The sequence below is a fragment of the Eptesicus fuscus genome, chromosome 5 (genome assembly GCF_027574615.1).
Source record: "Eptesicus fuscus isolate TK198812 chromosome 5, DD_ASM_mEF_20220401, whole genome shotgun sequence".
NCBI classification, from domain to species: domain Eukaryota; kingdom Metazoa; phylum Chordata; class Mammalia; order Chiroptera; family Vespertilionidae; genus Eptesicus; species Eptesicus fuscus.
The window spans coordinates 27,845,233-27,864,651 of record NC_072477.1 but is presented as its reverse complement, the minus strand read 5'-3'; the positions used below and the strand labels follow the sequence as shown (position 1 = coordinate 27,864,651).

At 49.6% G+C, this 19,419-nt stretch overlaps 1 protein-coding gene across 2 annotated transcripts in view; it reads right to left on the bottom strand.

The window, feature by feature from the left end:
* Positions 1 to 665: 665 nt before the first annotated feature.
* Positions 666 to 19,419, bottom strand: part of TMEM229B (transmembrane protein 229B) — a 43,035-nt gene continuing 24,281 nt past the window's right edge. Inside the window, exons 2-3 of one of the 2 annotated variants that reach the window (XM_028141539.2) lie at positions 17,137 to 17,318; positions 666 to 1,359 (exon numbers count right to left, since the gene is read on the bottom strand). In XM_028141539.2, the coding sequence (XP_027997340.1) occupies positions 838 to 1,341 (504 nt within the window). In that variant the 5' untranslated portion in view covers positions 1,342 to 1,359; positions 17,137 to 17,318 and the 3' untranslated portion in view covers positions 666 to 837. Of the gene's footprint in view, positions 1,360 to 11,104; positions 11,133 to 17,136; positions 17,319 to 19,419 lie in introns of those variants that run through there. The other variant, XM_054715974.1, reaches the window with a different exon arrangement.

Genomic DNA, 19,419 nt, shown 5'->3' with positions numbered 1-19,419 from the left:
CGCCACCAAAAGCACAGGGACTGAAACCTCCAAAAGCCCAAGGTTGGTGGGAATCCAGCACCAGGGGGCCCCCAGGAGGCCGAGAGAGCAGCGTGGGGCCCTGGGGGAAGGGAGAGGGGCCAAGGGGAGGCCTCCCAGCCCTGCACACTAGCACGGCTCCAGGCAGCTGCCTGGCTGCCCGGTCTGTTCTTAGGCTGCCGTCCAGCAGGCCCCCGGGGAGGTATTGGTTGCAAGCAAGCACCTGAATATTGCCTAACGGAACCAGCCAAAGCCCAACTAAACCAGGCGAGAAGGAACCAGGGGGCCGAGGCAGCAGCCCTAAGCCTCCTCAGACCTGCCTCTCGCCTTTTGCCCATTTCTCAGAGTCCCTTAGCCAGGGCAGGGCCTGCTGCTTCCAACCTCACCCATGCAGTCTAGTCCCTGTGAAGCCTCAGGCCTCCTGCCCCAGCCTCTGAGCTGGGTGAGATCCACGGACCAACCCCCAAGTCCTTCTGCTGCCTCCACAGCCCGCCCCCAACACCAGCCCACAGTGGAGGGCTGGGGCTGTGTGCGCCCCGCAGGGCTGAGGCTGGGGCTGTGTGCGCCCCCCAGGGCTGAGGCTGGGGCTGTGTGCGCCCCGCAGGGCTGAGGCTGGGGCTGTGTGCGCCCCGCAGGGCTGAGGCTGGGGCTGTGTGCGCCCCGCAGGGCTGAGGCCGGGCTGGGGCTGTGTGCACCCGCAGGGCTGAGACCAGGGTGAGGCAGGGTTTGTGCTGTACAGAGGGGGCAACTCCACCAGCTTCGTACTTTCCTCCACAGGGTCCATGAGAGACCCCAGCCGTTCCCCCACGAGTCCCCCACTCAGTCAGTTTTGATGTGGCCGTTGGCCAGGGCCAGGGGGCCCCCGGGCTCCCCCGGCTCCGCGTCCTTGTCGAAGCGGAGGCGGAGGGTGTTCCGGATGATGAACTGCTCCATGATGAGGGCCCCGCAGAACCAGGGCACGGCGTACTCCAGGGTGATGAGGCCCATGAAGTCAAAGTCGAACTGGGAGTAGTCCCAGGGGCAGGCGTTGAACTGGCGCAGGATGAAGCCGGTGGTGAACTCCCACAGGTAGGTCCAGAGCGTGTAGATGAGGCAGCGCACCAGCAGCGGGCAGCGGGCCCGCAGGCGCAGGTACATGCGCTCCACGATCAGGATGGAGGTGCCGTAGATGAAGAGCGCCCACACGCTCGTGACCCCCGGGAACTTCCAGTTAAAGTTCACCACGAACTCCCAGGCCGCCGTGAACATCACCTCGCAGAAGTAGCCGTGGATGGCGTACAGGTACCAGCGGGACAGCGCCGTCAGGGGCTCCACGGAAGCCATGGCGCCCACGGGAGCCAGCTGCTGGGGACACGGAGGAGACAGGTGAGGAGGGGAAGGAGGGAAGGAGGGAGGGAGGGAGGGAGGGAGGGCTGAGCCTCTCCTGCTGCCTTCCCACCATCCAGGCCAAGGCTCTGATGCAACCAAGGCCGAGCGGATTTCAAACCTGCCTCTGCCTTTCCCTTTGGTTACCAACCATACGCTCGACCTGATACCATGGTCATGACTTCATCCCATATGCCTTACCTGAGCCGTGGGCATGAGAGATGAAGAAAGCAAACCACCCCACTGGCTTCCTCCGAGTAACTCTATGCCTCCGCAAATCCCATGCATTGTGTTTGGTGTGCCTTTCTCCTCTCACCTGCACAAGCACAAGCCCAGCTTCCAGGTTACCTTTAGAGCAAAATCTTTTTCATCCTCCCAGACACAAGTCCTCTCTTTTTCCTCTGAATATCCACAACACTTAATTCTGTCTCTCTTTGGTACATCTAATTTTCAGTTGGTTTTTATTTGTTTTTAATATTTTATTTATTTATTTTAGAGAGAGAGGAAGGGAGAGGGGTAGAGACATAGAAACATCACCGATTGGCTGCCTCCTGCACGCCCCCTACTGGGGATTGAGCCCACAACTCAGGCATGTGTCCTGAGCGGGAATCGAATGGGGCCCCTTTTGGTTCATGGGTCGATGCTCAACCACTGACCCACAATGGCCGAGCTGATATTTTGTTTTATCACGTGCCTCAGTTTCCCTGCAGCCCCCAGCCAGGCATCTTTCTTGTGTTCTGCACCTACATATCCCACTCGTTCCTGGACACGTCCACTTAAATGTCCCATAGGCACCTCCAATTCCTTTCCTACATCAAACTCATTATCTTTTCCTCAAAACCTGTTATCCGGGGGGAAGAAAAAATGGCGACGGAATAGAGTCGGGTTTGGAGTCTGTTCCTGGGGCGGAGAGTCGGAGCAGCAGAGGCTCGCAGAGGGAGTGTATGTGGGCAAGCCAAGGGACAGCTAAACTCCAGGAGAAGGCGGGGGAGTGCTGGGCAGTGTTCCTCTGACCGCGCAGCACCCACAGGGGCTGGGTCCCCTCCTGGAGCTGCGGGCTCGCCGGGCGCCTCGCCATCTTGCAAGGAAAGGAGGATTTTAGGGGAAACCTGACTTTCCGCGACAACTGCAAACACTGAACTGCTGGGAGCACCAGACCACCGGTCCCCTATCAGCGCAAACATTTGGATTCAAAGAAACTCTTCACTGCACCACCGAAAGGTCAGATTTTGTCTGAAATAAGCTGCGGTTTCTAATCCCCGCGGTGGGTGAGGGAAGCGCTGGGTGAGGGAAGTGCGGCAGCCGCAGGACCGGCAGGAGCCTGGAGGTCTGTGCCTAGAAAAATCGGCGGCAGTTGGAACTGCCGTGATCCGTGAATGAGGAGGGGGGTCTTCTGAGCTGCTAACAGAAGTGACCTCTTGAAAGCAACTCATTTTAATCTGACGAGGAGGGTCAGACTAAGAATTTTCAAAGGAGTGCAGGCTCCTTAGTCTGGGGCACAGACCCACGCTCCGCACACCAGGGCTCTTTCCGACTCTGATTGCTAAGCCCAATACAGAGGTAAACCCAGGTGGAAACCCTGAAAGACTGCAGAGGGAAGGTGTTTTTTCGGAACCTGGGGCCAGAGCTGCGTGTGACCATCAGAGAGGCAGCTCTGAGGCGCAAACCTCCACAAGCTCTGAGGCGAATACCTCCACAAACCTGTAGTGAGTGCCATAGAGGGGAAAAAAAAAAAAAAAAAGAGCTAGAGAGGCCCGGAAGTCAATTCAGAAACACTGCCACCCAGGGGCTGAAACGCTAATTGTCTCTGGTGTAATCAAAAATAATTACGAGAAATTAAGACAGGGCTGGCTTAAAAAGCAGGACTGGCTTCCAACACTGAGGAGCCCTGGAATGAAGCTGAACTGAAATACCGCCCAGACTGGGAAAAAGGCGTACCAAACAAAATAATAGAGGAAGTGAATGACAGCCGCTACTGCACATTTTAGTCTTCCTATTTTTTAATTTTCAATTCTTTTTTCAATTTTTTAAATTTTTTATTCTCATATTTTTTTATTTTCATTTTTTGCATCTTTTACTTAAGAAACTAATATTTTTTTCTTTTTCCTCACTTGATTTTCACCTTTTTAATTATTACATTTTTATTTTCAATCAGCACTATTATTACTATTATTTTACTTTTTTTTTTTTTTTAATGTCATTTGATTTTCTCTTTCTTTTATTTTTGGATTAGTGTCCTACATTCGACTTGCATCTTTCCCTTACAATCGCTTTACCCTATCTCAAAGCTAACATTATGCCATCACTCTCCTCCTAACCTTTCCCCTTTTGGTCCCCAGTTTATCTTAACCCTTTCTGGCTTTAGATTTTCCCTACTTTTTCAGTTTACTCCCTGCTAAAACTTCACCCTACTTATATATCTAATTCCCAACCCCCTGCTCCAAATCCATACAAACCTCTCTCTACGCTACCTTTAAAAAATTATTTTTCTCTCGGGCCTTTTGTTGTTGTTTGCTTGAATGTTGATTAGATTGAATTTTTATGCTTTTTTATGAGATTGTTTTGATTATTCTTTTTGTTGGTTTGGTTAGTTCTTTTGTTTGCTTTGTTTTTGTTTGTTTTTTACTTTAGTTTTCCCTTGCCTCACTTGATATTAGCTGCTGTTGCAGTTAGTATTAATCTCCAGGCTCGTGTTGCTGGAATTTGCTGGGAATAGTGGTTGTTCTAGTGGAGTTTACTCCCCATATATATAGTTTGTTCCCCTTTTCTCTCTTAGTATCATTCTTGTCTCTCTTACTTTTTTTTCTTTTCTTTTTCTTTTCTGTTATTTCTTTTCTTTCTTTCTGCTCTTTTCCCAAGTTCAGATTCACACTCTTTGTTGTTGTTTTTTTTTCTTCGTTGTTATTCTTTCTTTTTACTCTCCCTCTTCCACTCCTATTCCCTAATTTGTGTTTCTCTGGTGGTTACCTTTATTGGAGGTTATTAATATCGTGAATACAATTCTGTTCAGTGCCTTGTCTGTTGTGCCTGGTTGTGTTGTATTTTATACCTTTAAATCAACGCCAGAGAGAGAAATCTATATAACCAGACATCCGGAGAAGAGAGACCATGGGGAGACAAAGAAACAGCCCCCACAGGAAAGAGAAGCAGGCATCACCAGAAAAGGAAGTAAACGATTTAGAGGCAAACAACCTATCAGAGAAAGAATTCAGAGAAATGGTCATAAAGTGGCTGAAAAGGATGGAAGACAAATTCGACAATATGAGTAAGAACCAAGAAGAAATGAAGAAGAACCAAGAAGAAATGAAAAATGACATCGCTGCTGTAAAGAACTCAATAGAAAGCATCAAGAGTAGACTAGATGAAGCAGAGGACCGCATAAGTGAGCTAGAAGACAAGATGGAAAAAAATACCCAATTACAACAGCTTCTAGAAACAAAAGTTAGAAAGATTGAGGAGAGCGTAAGGGAACTTCGGGACAATACAAAACAAAACAACATCAGGATAATAGGGGTGCCAGAAGGAAAGGAAACTGAGCAAGGAATAGAAAACCTGTTTGAAGAAATAATAACAGAAAACTTCCCTGATATAGGGAAGAAAAAACCCACACAAATCCAAGAAGCTCACAGAGTTCCAAGCAAAATGAACCCCAAAAGACCGACGCCAAGGCACATTATAGTTAAGTTGGCAAACACCAACGACAAAGTAAGAATCTTACAAGCGGCCAGAGAGAGACAGACAGTTACATACAAAGGAACCCCCATCAGACTAGCAACTGATTTCTCAACAGAAACTCATCAGGCCAGAAGGGAATGGAATGAAATATACCAAGTCATGCAAAGGAAGGGTCTAAATCCAAGAATACTGTACCCAGCAAGGCTATCAATTAAAATTGAAGGTGAAATCAGGAGCTTCAGAGACAAAAAAGGACTAAGGGAGTTTATCACCACCAAACCAGCAATGAAAGAAATGCTAAAGGGTCTGCTGTAAAAAAAAAAAAAAAAAGAAAGAAATAGGAAGCAAAGAAGGTACACAGGGGTATAGAATAAAAATGGCGTCAAATAAGTACCTATCAATAATAACTTTAAATGTAAATGGACTGAATGCCCCAATCAAAAGACACAGGGTAACAGACTGGATAAGAAAACAAAACCCAGATATCTGCTGTCTACAGGAAACCCACCTCAAAAAAAAGGATGCATACAGACTGAGAGTAAAGGGATGGAAAAAGGTTTTCCAGGCAAATGGAAATGAAAAAAAAGCTGGGGTTGCAATACTTATATCTGACAAATTAGATCTCAAAGTGAAGGACATAACAAGAGATAATGAAGGCCACTTCATAATACTAAAGGGAGAAATCCAACAAGAAGAAATAACTCTGGTAAACATATATGCACCCAATACAGGAGCACCAAGATACATTAAAAAACTCCTGGAAGATATCAAAGGAGAGATTGACAGTAATACAATCATAGTAGGAGACTTCAATACCCCACTATCACCATTGGACAAATCCTCTAAACAAAAAATCAGCAAAGAAACATCAATCCTAAATGACTCACTAGAACAGATGGAATTAATCGACATCTTCAGAACATTTCACCCCAAAGCCACAGAATATACATTCTTCTCAAGTGCACATGGGTCATTTTCAAAGATAGACCATATGTTAGGACATAGGCAAAGTCTCTCCAAATTCAAGAAGATAGAAATCATATCAAGTATCTTCTCAGATCACAGTGGCATAAAACTGGAAATCAACTACAATAAAAACAACCCAAAGAAATCAAACACTTGGAGACTAAACAGCATGTTATTAAACCATGACTGGGTTACCAAAGACATCAAGGAAGAAATAAAAAACATCATGGCAACAAACGACAATGAAAACACAACAATCCAAAATCTATGGGACACAATGAAAGCAGTCCTGAGAGGGAAGTTCATAGCTCTACAAGCCTACTTCAAAAAACAAGAAACAATGGTAATAAATTACCTAACCCAACAACTCAAAGAGTTAGAGAGAGAGCAACAAGATAAGCCCAGTGTAAGCAGAAGGAAAGAAATAATAAAGATCAGAGCGGAGATGAACGACATAGAGACCAAAGAAACAATACAAAAGATCAACAAAACCAAGAGCTGGTTCTTTGAAAGGATAAACAAGATTGATGGACCTCTAGCCAGGCTCACCAAGAAGCAAAGAGAGAGGACCCAAATAAACAAAATCAGAAATGAAAGAGGTGAAATAACAACAGACCCCGACGAAATACAAAGGATTGTTACAAAATACTACGAACAACTCTATTCCAACAAACTGGACAACCTAGAGGAAATCGACATATTCCTAGAAAAATACAACCTTCCAAAACTCAATCAGGAAGATTCTAAACAGCTCAACATGCCAGTAACTATGGAAGAAATTGAAGCAGTCATCAAAAAGCTTCCGGCAAACAAAAGCCCGGGGCCAGATGGCTTCACAGGAGAGTTTTATCAAACTTTCAAGGAAGAACTAAAACCTATCCTCCTCAGACTATTCCAAAAAATTCAAGAGGAAGGAACACTTCCAGGCTCCTTCTATGAAGCCAGCATCACCCTAATACCAAAACCAGATAAAGACAATTCAATGAAAGAGAATTACAGGCCAATATCCCTCATGAACATTGATGCCAAAATCCTCAACAAAATTCTAGCAAATCGGCTCCAGCAGTACATCAGAAAGATCATACACCATGACCAAGTAGGATTTATTCCAGGAATGCAAGGATGGTACAATATCCGCAAATCAATAAACGTGATACATCACATAAACAAATTGAGAGATAAAAATCACATAGTCATATCAATAGATGCAGAAAAAGCATTTGACAAAATCCAACACCCTTTCTTGATAAAAACGCTCAACAAGGTGGGAATAGAAGGCTCATACCTCAACATAATAAAAGCTATTTATGATAAACCCACAGCAAACATCATACTCAATGGGCAAAAACTAAAACCATTTCACCTAAGAACAGGAACAAGACAGGGATGCCCACTCTCACCACTCCTGTTTGACATAGTACTGGAAATATTAGCTATCGCAATTAGGCAAGAAGAAGAAATAAGAGGCATCCAAATTGGAAAAGAAGAAGTGAAGCTGTCCTTATTTGCAGATGACATGATATTGTACATAAAAAACCCAAAAGATTCCATCAAAAAACTAATAGACTTAATAAATGAATTCGGCAATGTAGCGGGATACAAAATTAACGCCAAGAAATCTATGGCTTTTCTATACACCAATAATGAACTTACAGAAAGAGAGACTAAAAAAGCAATCCCATTTACCATCGCACCAAAAAAATTAAGATACCTAGGAATAAACTTAACTAAGGAGGTAAAAGACCTATACGCAGAAAACTACAGGACACTGAAAAAAGAGATAGAGGAAGACGTAAACAGATGGAAGAACATACCATGTTCCTGGATTGGTAGAATAAACATCATTAAAATGTCCATACTACCCAAAGCAATCTACAGATTCAATGCACTCCCCATCAAAATACCAACAGCATATTTCACAGACCTAGAAAGAACTCTCCAAAAATTCATCTGGAATAAAAAAAGACCCCGACTAGCCTCAGCAATCCTCAGAAAGAAGAATAAAGTAGGTGGGATCTCAATACCAGATTTCAAGCTGTATTACAAAGCCACTGTTCTCAAAACAGCCTGGTACTGGCACAAGAACAGACATATTGATCAATGGAACAGAATAGAGAACCCAGATATCGACCCAAACCACTATGCTCAATTAATATTTGACAAAGGAGGCATAAACATACAATGGAGTCAAGACAGTCTCTTCAATAAATGGTGTTGGGAAAACTGGACAGATACATGCAAAAAAATGAAACTAGATCACCAACTTACACCATACACAAAAATAAACTCAAAATGGACACAGGACTTAAACATAAGACGGGAAACCATAAAAATACTAGAGGAATCCACAGGCAACAAAATCTCAGACATATGCCACAAGAACTTCTTCACTGACACTGCCCCTAGGGCAATGGAAGCTAAAGAGAAAATTAACAAATGGGACTACATCAAAATAAAAAGCTTTTTTACAGCAAAAGAAACCATCAACAAAACAACAAGAAAGCCCACTGCATGGGAAAACATATTTGCAAATGCTATCACTGATAAAGGTTTAATCTCCAACATCTACAGGCAGCTTATGCAACTCAATAAGAGGAAGATAAATGATCCAATAAAAAAATGGGCAACAGACCTAAACAGAATATTTTCAAAAGAAGACAGAAGGAAGGCCAAGAGACACATGAAAACATGTTCAAAGTCACTTATTATCCGAGAGATGCAAATCAAAACAACAATGAGGTACCATCTCACACCTGTCAGAATGGCTATCATCAACAAATCAACAAACGACAAGTGTTGGCGAGGATGCGGAGAAAAAGGAACCCTCGTGCACTGCTGGTGGGAATGCAGACTGGTGCAGCCACTGTGGAGAACAGTATGGAGTTTCCTCAAAAAACTGAAAATGGAACTCCCATTTGACCCAGTAATCCCACTCCTGGGAATATATCCGAAGAAACTAGAAACACCAATCAGAAAGGATATATGCACCACTATGTTCATAGCAGCACAATTTACAATAGCTAAGATTTGGAAACAGCCTAGGTGCCCATCAGCAGATGACTGGATCGGAAAACTGTGGTACATCTACACAATGGAATACTATGCTGCCATAAAAAAGAAGGAATTCTCATCATTTGCAGCAACCTGGATGGAATTGGAGAACATTATGCTAAGTGAAATAAGCCAGTCAATGAAAGAAAAATACCACATGATCTCACTCACTTAGGGATAGTAAAGAACATTATAAAGTGGTGAACAAAAAGATAGATACAGAGACAGTAAAGCATCAAACAGACTTTCAAAGTACAGGGGGAAAGTTTGGGAAAGGTGGGGGAGTTATGAAATCAAACGAAGGACTTGTATGCATGCATATAAGCATAAACAATGGACGCAAAACTCTGGGGGGGGAGGGCATGTGTGGGTGTGGGGTGGGGGGGTAATAGTAAGATATGTACACATATAATACCTCAATAAAAATATTTAAAAAAAAAAAAAAAAACCTGTTATCCTCCTACGACCCATCCTGACTACTGGTACCACCATGCACCCAGTTAGCAGCCAGGAGTCCTGGCGTCATTCTGGCTTCCTCTGCCACATCCCCCCTCTCACATGAGCTCCCTGCGCGTAAGGACCTTGTCCGTCTGGTTCAGCACTGTGTCTCCCGTGCCTAGATAGTGCCTGGCACACAGTAAGCATTCCACACAGGAACCAAGACATTTCTTATCAGTTAGCAACCATCACATAACAAATCATCCCAAAACTCAGTGGCTTAAACCTACTCATTTAAATCTACAGCTCACGTGTCCACGGGTTGGCAGATCTTGGGACTCATGACTTCCATCCTAAGAGTGCGAGTCCTCTGGAGGCTTGTCCTGTTTGGCTGGGGTGACTCTCTTCCACTTGTCTCTCATCCTCCTCCTGAGCCCAGGGGACTACCCCCAGCATGTTCTTCTCAGGACAAGGGCAAAGGCACAAGAGCAGCAAGCCCAATGGCACCAGCGCTTTTCAAGACTTCGGTTAAGCCCAGCCCATGTGGCTCAGTGGTTGAGCATCAACCCATGAACCAGGAATGTAAAGATCCAAGATAGAATCGATTGAGCCCACAACCCGGGTGATTCTCGGTCAGGGCACATGGCCGGGTTGCAGGCTCAATCCCCAGTAGGGGGTGTGCAGGAGGCAGCCGATCAATTATTCTCTCTCATCGTTGATGACTCACTCTCTCCTCTCCCTTCCTCTCTCTGATAATTAAAAAAAAATAAAAATAGTCTATTGAAAAAAAGATACTAATGGAAAAAAAAAAAAAGACTGGTTAAGTCACGCCCACTAATGTCTGGTTGGCCGACACAAGTCACATGGCAAAGCACCAAGTCAGCTATTAACGCCTGTCCTTTCTACCTCTTAAATATCTCTGAAACCCATCTTCTTCTCTTCATTCCTCTTTCTCATTGCTGCTGCTCTAGTTCAAGCCTTTGTCTTCTCTCACCTGGATGACTCCATCATCTCCTCGCCTCCTTTCCAATTCACTCATCACACGATGAAAGAGTGTGTACAAACAGCAATCTTTCCAAAATGCAAATCCAATGTTTATCCCCATTTAACCATTAGTGGGTCTTGAACATAAGGCCCAAACCCCTGGGGATGGCAGGTAAAGTCGTGAGTGACCCCCCTTTGCCTCAGATTCTATCTTAGGTCTTTGTGTTGCTGTTTTTTGCTACCTGGGGTACCCTTCCCAACTGCTACCTCTACCCCCACCCCCACCACCGCCTGTGAATTCACAGTCCTTCAAGATCCAGCTCCGCCGTGAAGACTTCCCTAAGCGCCTCCACCACCAGAGCTGCCCACTGCCCTGCTGTCACCTCTGCAACAGCCGGCGTCTGTGACGACACGTCACACTCAGCTTTGCCAGACCTCGCCCGGAGCCGGCACTAGTAGCCGCTTGATGAATGTTGACTACAATGTTAAGAGAAAAAGCTGGATTCAAATGTGAATAGTTAATATAATTTTGATTTGGCAAAGGCACACACACACACACACACACACACACACGTGTAAATAATACCAAGAATTTCGCCACAATCACCTCTGGATGGTGAGTGATATTAAGTGACCCTTGCTTCCTTCTTTGTAGTTTTCTGTAGAGACGAAAAAATATTTCCAACAAGAATGCATAATTTTTATAAAAATACATATTCTCTTAAAAATCGTTCCATGAATATGTATTACTCATCTTTGTGCCTTGTAAGGAGAAAATGCTCAATAAATCTGCCAGGCAAATGAACCCAGGAAACCTGAACGCATGTGAAATTAACACAGGTTCTTCCCTCCTGAGCCACCCCCTACAACAGACCATGGCTCCCAGGTTTGGATCAGGTGTGGGGGTTAAGCGCAGGACTTCTCTATCCTACCAGCCTGGGTTTGCCTCCTGGCTGACACCCTCCACCTGCAGGATCCGTGCCTCCGTTTCCCTACAGGTAAAGTGACGATAACAAGAAGAGCTATCCCTGAGGGTTACCGTGTGGACGAATGAGCGAACACACTACTGAGAATACAGCCAACACTCAAGAAAGGGTGGCTGTCGTTTCCGGCACAGAGCCAGGCTGGCTGGTCAGCTTCTCCTACTGCGAGAGCCCCCTCCCCCCCTAGGCAGGGTCCTCCGGCCCCTGCCCTCACCAGCGGCCGGGCAGCCTTCTTTGACAAGCAGGTCAGGCCTTTACCTCCACCCAGAGCACCAACCTGGCAGTCACATAACCCCGTGAAAACAATAACCGCACAAGCAGCCGCAGGGAGAGCACCACCTCAGGTGAGGACGGTCACGAGCTTCCGCGTGGCTGAGGCGGGGAGGCCCGGCTGGAGGAAAGGGGCTCAGCTTCTCACACCCTCATTGTACCCTGAGCTCCCAACAGACCACTGTCTCCCGCCCCCCTCGCGCCTCTGAACTCGGGTCTGTCCACCGACCTGCACTTGAACCCCACGCTCCTCCATCCCACAGGATCCGGAAGGGGCTTCCTACTCAGCCAAGCACACAGCGACGTCCCTCGCTCAAGTCGGCTCCCACCTTGATGCTGATGTTTAAATCCTGCTCGCTGTGCCCCTTGGTCTCATCTTTTGGGACGGCCAAGCATGGGCTCCCCGATCGGTAACAAATCAGAGGCTCCAGAGGCCCCCGGAGCAGGCCACCTGGAAGAGCTGGACTCCCAAGCCTTACGAGCAGAAGCAAGAATAAAGAGAGAGCTGTCACAGGGGGAGAGAGAGGGCAAGCTGCTGAACAGGAGATAATGAGGGAGAGAACGAGGTGCCAGAGGCCTGGGTTCTGCTTCTGGAATCTTCTGTGCCAGGACGTAGGTGGAGGGGAAGCATATCTAAGCAAGGCCAGACCGCATCTGAGGTGTCGTGGCCAGAGAACTCGCCTGGTTCACGCAAGATAAATGGGAGAACCCGGAAGTCCTGGCTGGGGCCAGGAGATGGGGGTGAAGACAGGGAACCGCGAGGTAAGACAGTGTAGTCAGCTGGGATGGGACAGACACGAAGGTTAGAGGCAGGCAGTGGCTCGGGTGGGTTTTCAGAACTCCATGTCTGATCACCACAGGTGCCGAGCTTACACTGAGCTCACCCACCCTCTGCTGGGTCCAACCGACACCTCTCCCTGCCTGGCCTCCACCCACCTGCGCCCTTTGCCCCCGGCCCCTTCCCGTACCTCCTTGCTCGGCCCTGGGATCGGAGCCCTGGGAAGAAATGGGTCCGGAAGAGCCCGCCGCGCACTGAGCACACTGGATGTTGGCCGCTTTCTCCCGGTGACAAACACACCATCCTGAGAACCAGGACACAAAAATGGAACAGCCCGAACAAGAACATGCAGGGTGGAATAAAGAGGAGAGTGTGGGCAAGGCTGAAGGCAGGAAAAAAGTCTGGACGGTCTCACAAGAGGGATTTGGGGGAACAGCACTCAAGTAAGTACAAGTGTTGATGAAACTCCTCAAACCTGTTGGTCCATGGGCCTGGGAACACGGAGTTCCAGCAAAGGGCTGGGACTCAAGGGCTTTCCCGGCAGCACACTGCTCCTCCAAGGACGGGTGGTGGGAGGGGAGAGGGCTGCCCTCCAGAGCCCTGCTCCCTAGGAGTGTCTCCCCTCCTGAGCTATTCCTCAGAGCGAGCAGTTGAGAGGAGCAAAGAGAATGCATAAAAGCCCAGCGCAGGCTAGAAGCAGAACCAGATGAGATGACTGTCCTTGGTTTTGCCAAAAACTCCCATCTTGTTCCAGGAAGCTGAGGTGCCGCACACAATGACTCGGGGAGGTTTTGTCCAGAGGAGCACCTTGCTAGAAAATCGGGCTTCCCCTCCATGTAGCCAGGCCAAGTAAGCCTTCCTCTTTCACCCCATTGACTTCCCAAATTTCACTCCCCATCCCCAGGTACACAAATCACTACAGTTTTATGCTCTGGGGAGGTGTGGTGGGGCACAGTCCTGAGAGCAAGGCAGTGGGGGTGGGGCTCGAGTGACCGTGAGCCCAGGCCCCTGACAGACCCTGTACTGCAGGTGAGTGGAATCCATGAGCTGCCCTTGCGTCTGGGCAATCTGGGTGCAAGATGCAAGGTCTGAAACCATCTTGAGCTTCCCCTGTGGTTATCAAGTTGCGGGGGAGGGGACAGCATGAGCTTGCTTCCGGACCGGAAGGGAAGCAAGTGGGGGAAAACACCTGTAGTCACTGGCTGGCCCCCATGCCAGACTTCCACCCTCTCTTGCTGTGGGCATCCCCTAAGAAAGTCCCCTGGGATGGTCCTCCCTCCACCTCTCAGTCACAATCTTCTATGTATATAAAAGGCTAATATGCAAAGTGTCCCCGTGGGAGTTCGACTGGGAGTTCTATCGCTTGCTATGACGTGCGCCGAGCACCAGGGGCCGGCGCGGAATGAAGGAAGGCCCCAGCTGGCGGCCAGCAGCGGCAGCCGGAGAAGGGAGGCCCTGGCCGGCAGCCAGAAAGAAGGCCCCAGCCAGCAGCCAGAAGGCCCCAATCAGCCCTGATCGCCAGCCAGGCCTAGGGACCCTACCCGTGCACAAATTTCATGCACCGGGCCTCTAGTAATATTAATCATCAGGCATTCTTCTCAGCATTTTTCATGTATTAACTCAGATACTCTTCAGGCCCATTTTACAGATGGGAAAAATTGAGGCAGAGAAAGACTAAATAATTAGCCTAAGTTCTTACAGCTATACAAGGCAGAGGTGGGATTCGAGCCCAGCTCCAGAGCCTTCAGTCCCCCCAGGATACTGACTGCTCGAAGCTGACTACAGGCTCCTCTGAGGGCACTACCATTTTCCGAGTTTCTGCTCCCGGAAGGCTGGACGGTATACGGAGAGACACCAGGGAACAAGAAGGATATGAGATTTAAGGTAGATCATCAGTGAAGCTCAGAACGGGTGTCAGAGCTACCAAAGGCTTTCAGACTGTGGTGGGAGACCATGTTCTGTTCTGAGGCCAAGGTCTGGCAGGATCTGCACAAGGGTCCCCCAGGGTCACAAGCTGACCCTCTCAGGACCAAGGCAGCCACCTCTCAGGGCCTCAAGGGTGCCCTACCAGGACACACAGTACCTGCAGCCCCCCCAACTGCCAGCTGCCCCAATACTGCTGGGAATCTCAGATGGCCCAGCCCTGCCCGCCAGGAGCAGTGGCCAACGCGCAGGCTGGCCAGAGAAGCCCTGTGCCTGGACCAACAGCAGCCAGAGTGTCAGGGGCAACCGCTCCACACAGGCCAGCAAGCAGGGGAGGGTCTCAGATGCTAAGCAAATCCCAGCGGGCAGGCGCAGGGGGAAGGTGGGCTTGAGGGACAGTCAGCCCCGACCCAGAGGTTCTACAGGGCTCACGCAACAAAGGGCGCTCGCGATGGGCCCGTAGGCTGGGCATCCTGTGCAGTGCCGCAAGGCTCCCCCAGACCTCAGGTGGCTGCCTCCCTGCTGTCATTTAGGTCTCAGTTCAACGTCACCCCTCAGACCTCTGATCTCCGACCCAAAATAGCCTCCCTATCACTCACATCACCCCATTTTGTTTTCTTCACAGCACTCTCACATTCTGATATTTTGCTACTTGTTCATTGTCATACCGCCCCCCCCCCCCACCCCCGCACCCCATTAGAGAAAAAGCTCCATCAGGATAGGAGCTCTGTCCGGTGCCTAGGACAGTGCCTGGCAACAAGACCCACTACTGCCTATGGAATGAATGAATGAATGAATGAATGATTGGGCCCAAGCAGGCACAGCCCCTTAAAACACTGATGAGAGCAGATATAAATAGCTAGCCAGCTTAACCTTTCTATTCTCCTCTTTCTCCTGTTTTTTTTTTTTAATTTCAACTCTATCATTTCAAAATATCTTTATTATTTTTTCTGATTACAAATGTAACATGCTCACGGCTAAAATTTAAACATTACAGAAAGGAATGACTTAGAAAGCAAAGTCCCCCATCACCCCACATCGTAAAGAAAGTCACCACTAATGGTGTGTTGTGTATTCATCCAGATTAAATTTTGTTTTGAGAGAAAAATCCAGGCATCTTAGAAAAGAAAAGGCATGCCTAATTCCACCAAACTAGCAGCCATTATCATTTCCTCTTTGCAATCTTTTCTCACAAGTTTATTTTACAAGTTACCCTAACGTACTTGCTCTGTAACCTGATATTAGCACTTACTATATCACAATGGCTTTTCCACATCGGTGTATTGCCTATGTGCTCATTATTACAATGGCTGTGTAATACTCCACAAGTAGAAAACTGTCATTTGCTTGACACAGATGTTCAACAAAGGGAGAACAACTGTTTCCCATTTCCACTGTTACACCGACTCCACAAGAAACGTCTTGTTTTCTGCCTGGAACAAAATAGTTCAGCCCTTTTCTTCTCTGGGACTATCTGTTAATGAGGAATTCCAGAAGTGGGCTCACGGGACAGAGGGTACCCCGTTTGAAGGCTGGTGATGTAGATTGCTCTGGGGACGTCTGTGCTATGTGGGGAAGAGGTCTCCTGACTGAGTCACCGCATTCCCACAGCGGCCTCCAGGGGCCTCTCTCCACCCCCACGCCCCTCCCACGGTCCAGGCACACTCACCACTCGCCGGCCACAGAGCAATCCCAGAGCACGCTTCCTGAAAGACCCTCCCAGCACAGACTGATTTTGCAAGCCCAGACTCAGCCAACACAGATGCTAGCCCTGAGTTTTATACTCTCAGCTGCCAGTCGAGTCAAGCTCCACCTAAAGCTGAGAAATACCTGGTTACTCCTTTCCCTCCCTGCAAGCTCCTCCGTGGAACTAAGGCTCCAGCTCCCAGGGACCAGCCCAGCTGCTCCTGAATGCTTGTCCAGTCAGGAGTGCACCCCCTCTCCCTGCTGGTCCCTGGTCCCACAGACAGAACAGCCTTCAGGCCTCTGGGGCTTGGAAATGCTGACAATTGCCATGTTTAAAAGCATCATCCAGGAAAAGCCAGAGGCCAGGGCTGGAAAGAAAGGCCACGTGAGGACAGGCGACGCTCCACAGTGGGGGGCCTCTCGCCCTACAGGAAGCTTATCTGGACTGAAGAGGAGACGCCCCGATGGCCAGTTTTATGGCAGCTCGGGTGCCACAAATCCCTCACCTCCCAGGGCCCTGGATGCTCTACCTGAGACACAGAAACTGACCGTGGCATCTGGGCAGAGACCAGTCCCAGGGGAGGCACGGTTCCTACTGACAGAAGGGGAGCCCAAGGCTCAAAGCATCCGTGAGCCTACAGACAAGGAGGGTTTGGAAGATGCGTCTCCTGGGTGCTGGGCGTCTCATGCCACTCACGTCGCCTCTGAGTCTGGCCTTGTTTTTCGAGGCCATGACTCCAGCAAGGGACATGGCCTGACACTGCTGGACCCTGCCTGCCCATTCCCGCCCTATTCTCCTCTGGGACTACTTCTTAATGCACAATTCCACAGGGGTTACAAGGGCCCTGGACAGGGGTTATGGGGGCCCTGGACAGGGGTTACGGGGGCCCTGGCAGGCCCTGGGGCAGAAAGCAGGCTCAGGCCAGACTTCCAGACCTGGTTCCACGCTGCCGAGGCCGCGAGGGCTGGCTCTCCCCGGGGAGCCCGTCACACACTCACTTATCACACCCTTCAGTGCGCAGCTCAGAACAGACATCGGGATCGCTGTCCAGGAGTGTCCTGGGTTCACCTTTGTCCTGGTGCCTGGTTGGGCGACCGTGCCATTCTCAGCAGCGTGGGCAAGCATCAGTCCCAGGGCTTAGCCGATCCTCGGCTAGTGGGCAGGTGGCTTCCATGTGTCCCTGGGAACAAAAGAGAAGGTGTTCGTTAGCTTCAACTGTCCCCAGCTCCGAGCCACCGGGGCCAGCCAGAGAAGCAGCCTCAAGGCGAACACCACAAGGCCCAGCTCCAGGCTCAGCACTCGACACTCGTCCTGCCCACACTGCCTGACCCCTCCCCTGGAACCGGCCACCTCCTCCAGGCCGCCCTGTCTGCTCGGGGCTGGTTAATCCAGCAACGAGAGCCCTGGATCCATCTCAAGTCACATCCCCAGGGGGGCCAGGACTTAGGACTCCTTTTACCACGAGGGAGTGTGTGCTCACTCATAAATCAGAGAGCGGATATAATTTTACAATCCAGCTCCATTCTTACTTAGCTTCAGCCGACACTCACCTTCACCCTGTAGTGGGTACATCTGTTCCCAAGGGTGGTCACGAGCCCCATGGCGGGGGAGGCAGTGTCAGAGGCTGGTTTTCGCATTTAGGGAGTTAGGACAACACGCACACCATCAAAATAGGTGCTAACCCCTCTACCCACAATCCCGCCACCCCGACACTTACTTCATTCCATTCTTTTGTCATTATTGTTGTGGAGGCCTTCCTATTAACACCTGTAACTGACTACAGCTGCCATAAATCTAACCTGACAACGTCCCTGGCCACGTACGTATTTCCAATACATCCCTAGGACTTGACCGTTGGATAGAGATTCCCAGGTGTTTTGTTTTAATATGAAGGGGCGGGAGCTTCCCGGAAAACCCCTTAAACACAGCACCACCTGCACAAGCCCAAGGTCAGGTGCAGCACGGCCTACGGAAGGACGCACTGGCCACTCGGAAGCGGAGGAGAGTGTATGACTGGGGAGGGGGAGAGTGGAGGGCAGCTGGCACCATCCCGCCTGGATGGCCAAACAGGGTGGGCCACAGAGGGGCTACCCGCTGCTGACACCTCCGGTCACCTTCCTCCCTGCCCCACCCCGGGCCCTATGAGCAGAGGGGCCTCAGGCCTTTGCTCCCTAAGCTGACAACTTGCAAGGCAGCGGGGGAGCCAAGCAGCGACAGGGCAGGGGTTGGGGACCTGAAGTTCATTGTGTGCACATGGGCTGGTGGGTGGAGACGGTGTGCACCCCCGGGTCTCTCCCCTGCACTGAGAAATGGAGGGCAGAGGCTGTGCTGGGCACTGTCCCTGTCCTCTGTCCCTCCCAGCTCCTCCACACACAGGAGCCTCCAACCCTGCCCTGCCCCACCCATCAGCCTCCCCCCCCCCCCGCCCCCGTCTCCCTGCCTGCCTGATAGGGGCAAGAGGTCACCAAGGCACATACCTATCCCCTCGAGGAAGGGCTTGAATGGGGCATGTCCGCCACCCCAGCACCACCATGACCCTGTGCCTGGGGAGTTCAATGCCACCCCTGGGTACGGGCACTTCCCCTTCCCTGGGCCCTGAGCAGGCCACATCCACCGCACAAGTCAAAACGAAGACAGAAAGAGAAACCAAAGCCCACATCCTGGCAGCAGAGCCTGCTGGTCGCTGCCGTCAGCCCTGGGAGCCCAGCCCACTGCTGGTCGAGGTACCACCCTGGCAGACGAAGCCGTGGCGGTCAGAGCAGGCTCCCTCCTGCTGGGCACCTCCTGCTTCCTAGTCTTCCCCAGGGAGCTGATGGGGCTGGATGAGGAGGTGATGGTATAATGGGGGGGGGGGAGTCCCAGCCCCCTCCAACACTTCCTGCCCCCTTAGAGTAGGTCTCAGGGTGCACAGGGCATTAGGCTCCTCTGTGGACTGCATGGCCTGAACCAGTTTTGAGAGTACATGCATGTGTGAGGAGCCCTGAAAACGACTAACATGTGCGTAGAACTTAGACTTTTTGGAGTATATCATCTCTCATGATTTTGCTGAGACTCCTGCAGGGAGGGCAGGAATGATCACCCCTCACTCCCATTTTAGAGATGAAAACACTGAGTCTCAGGATATTAAGAAATGGGGCCACATCCACACCTTTGCTTCAAACCCTGGTCCTCAGGCTCTAGAGCCACCCCTCTCCCCACACAGCAGGCCTTCAAAATGCTTTCGGTCCTGTCTCACTCTTAAGGCACATGTCTGCACTTCATTAAGTGTCACCTCCTTAGTC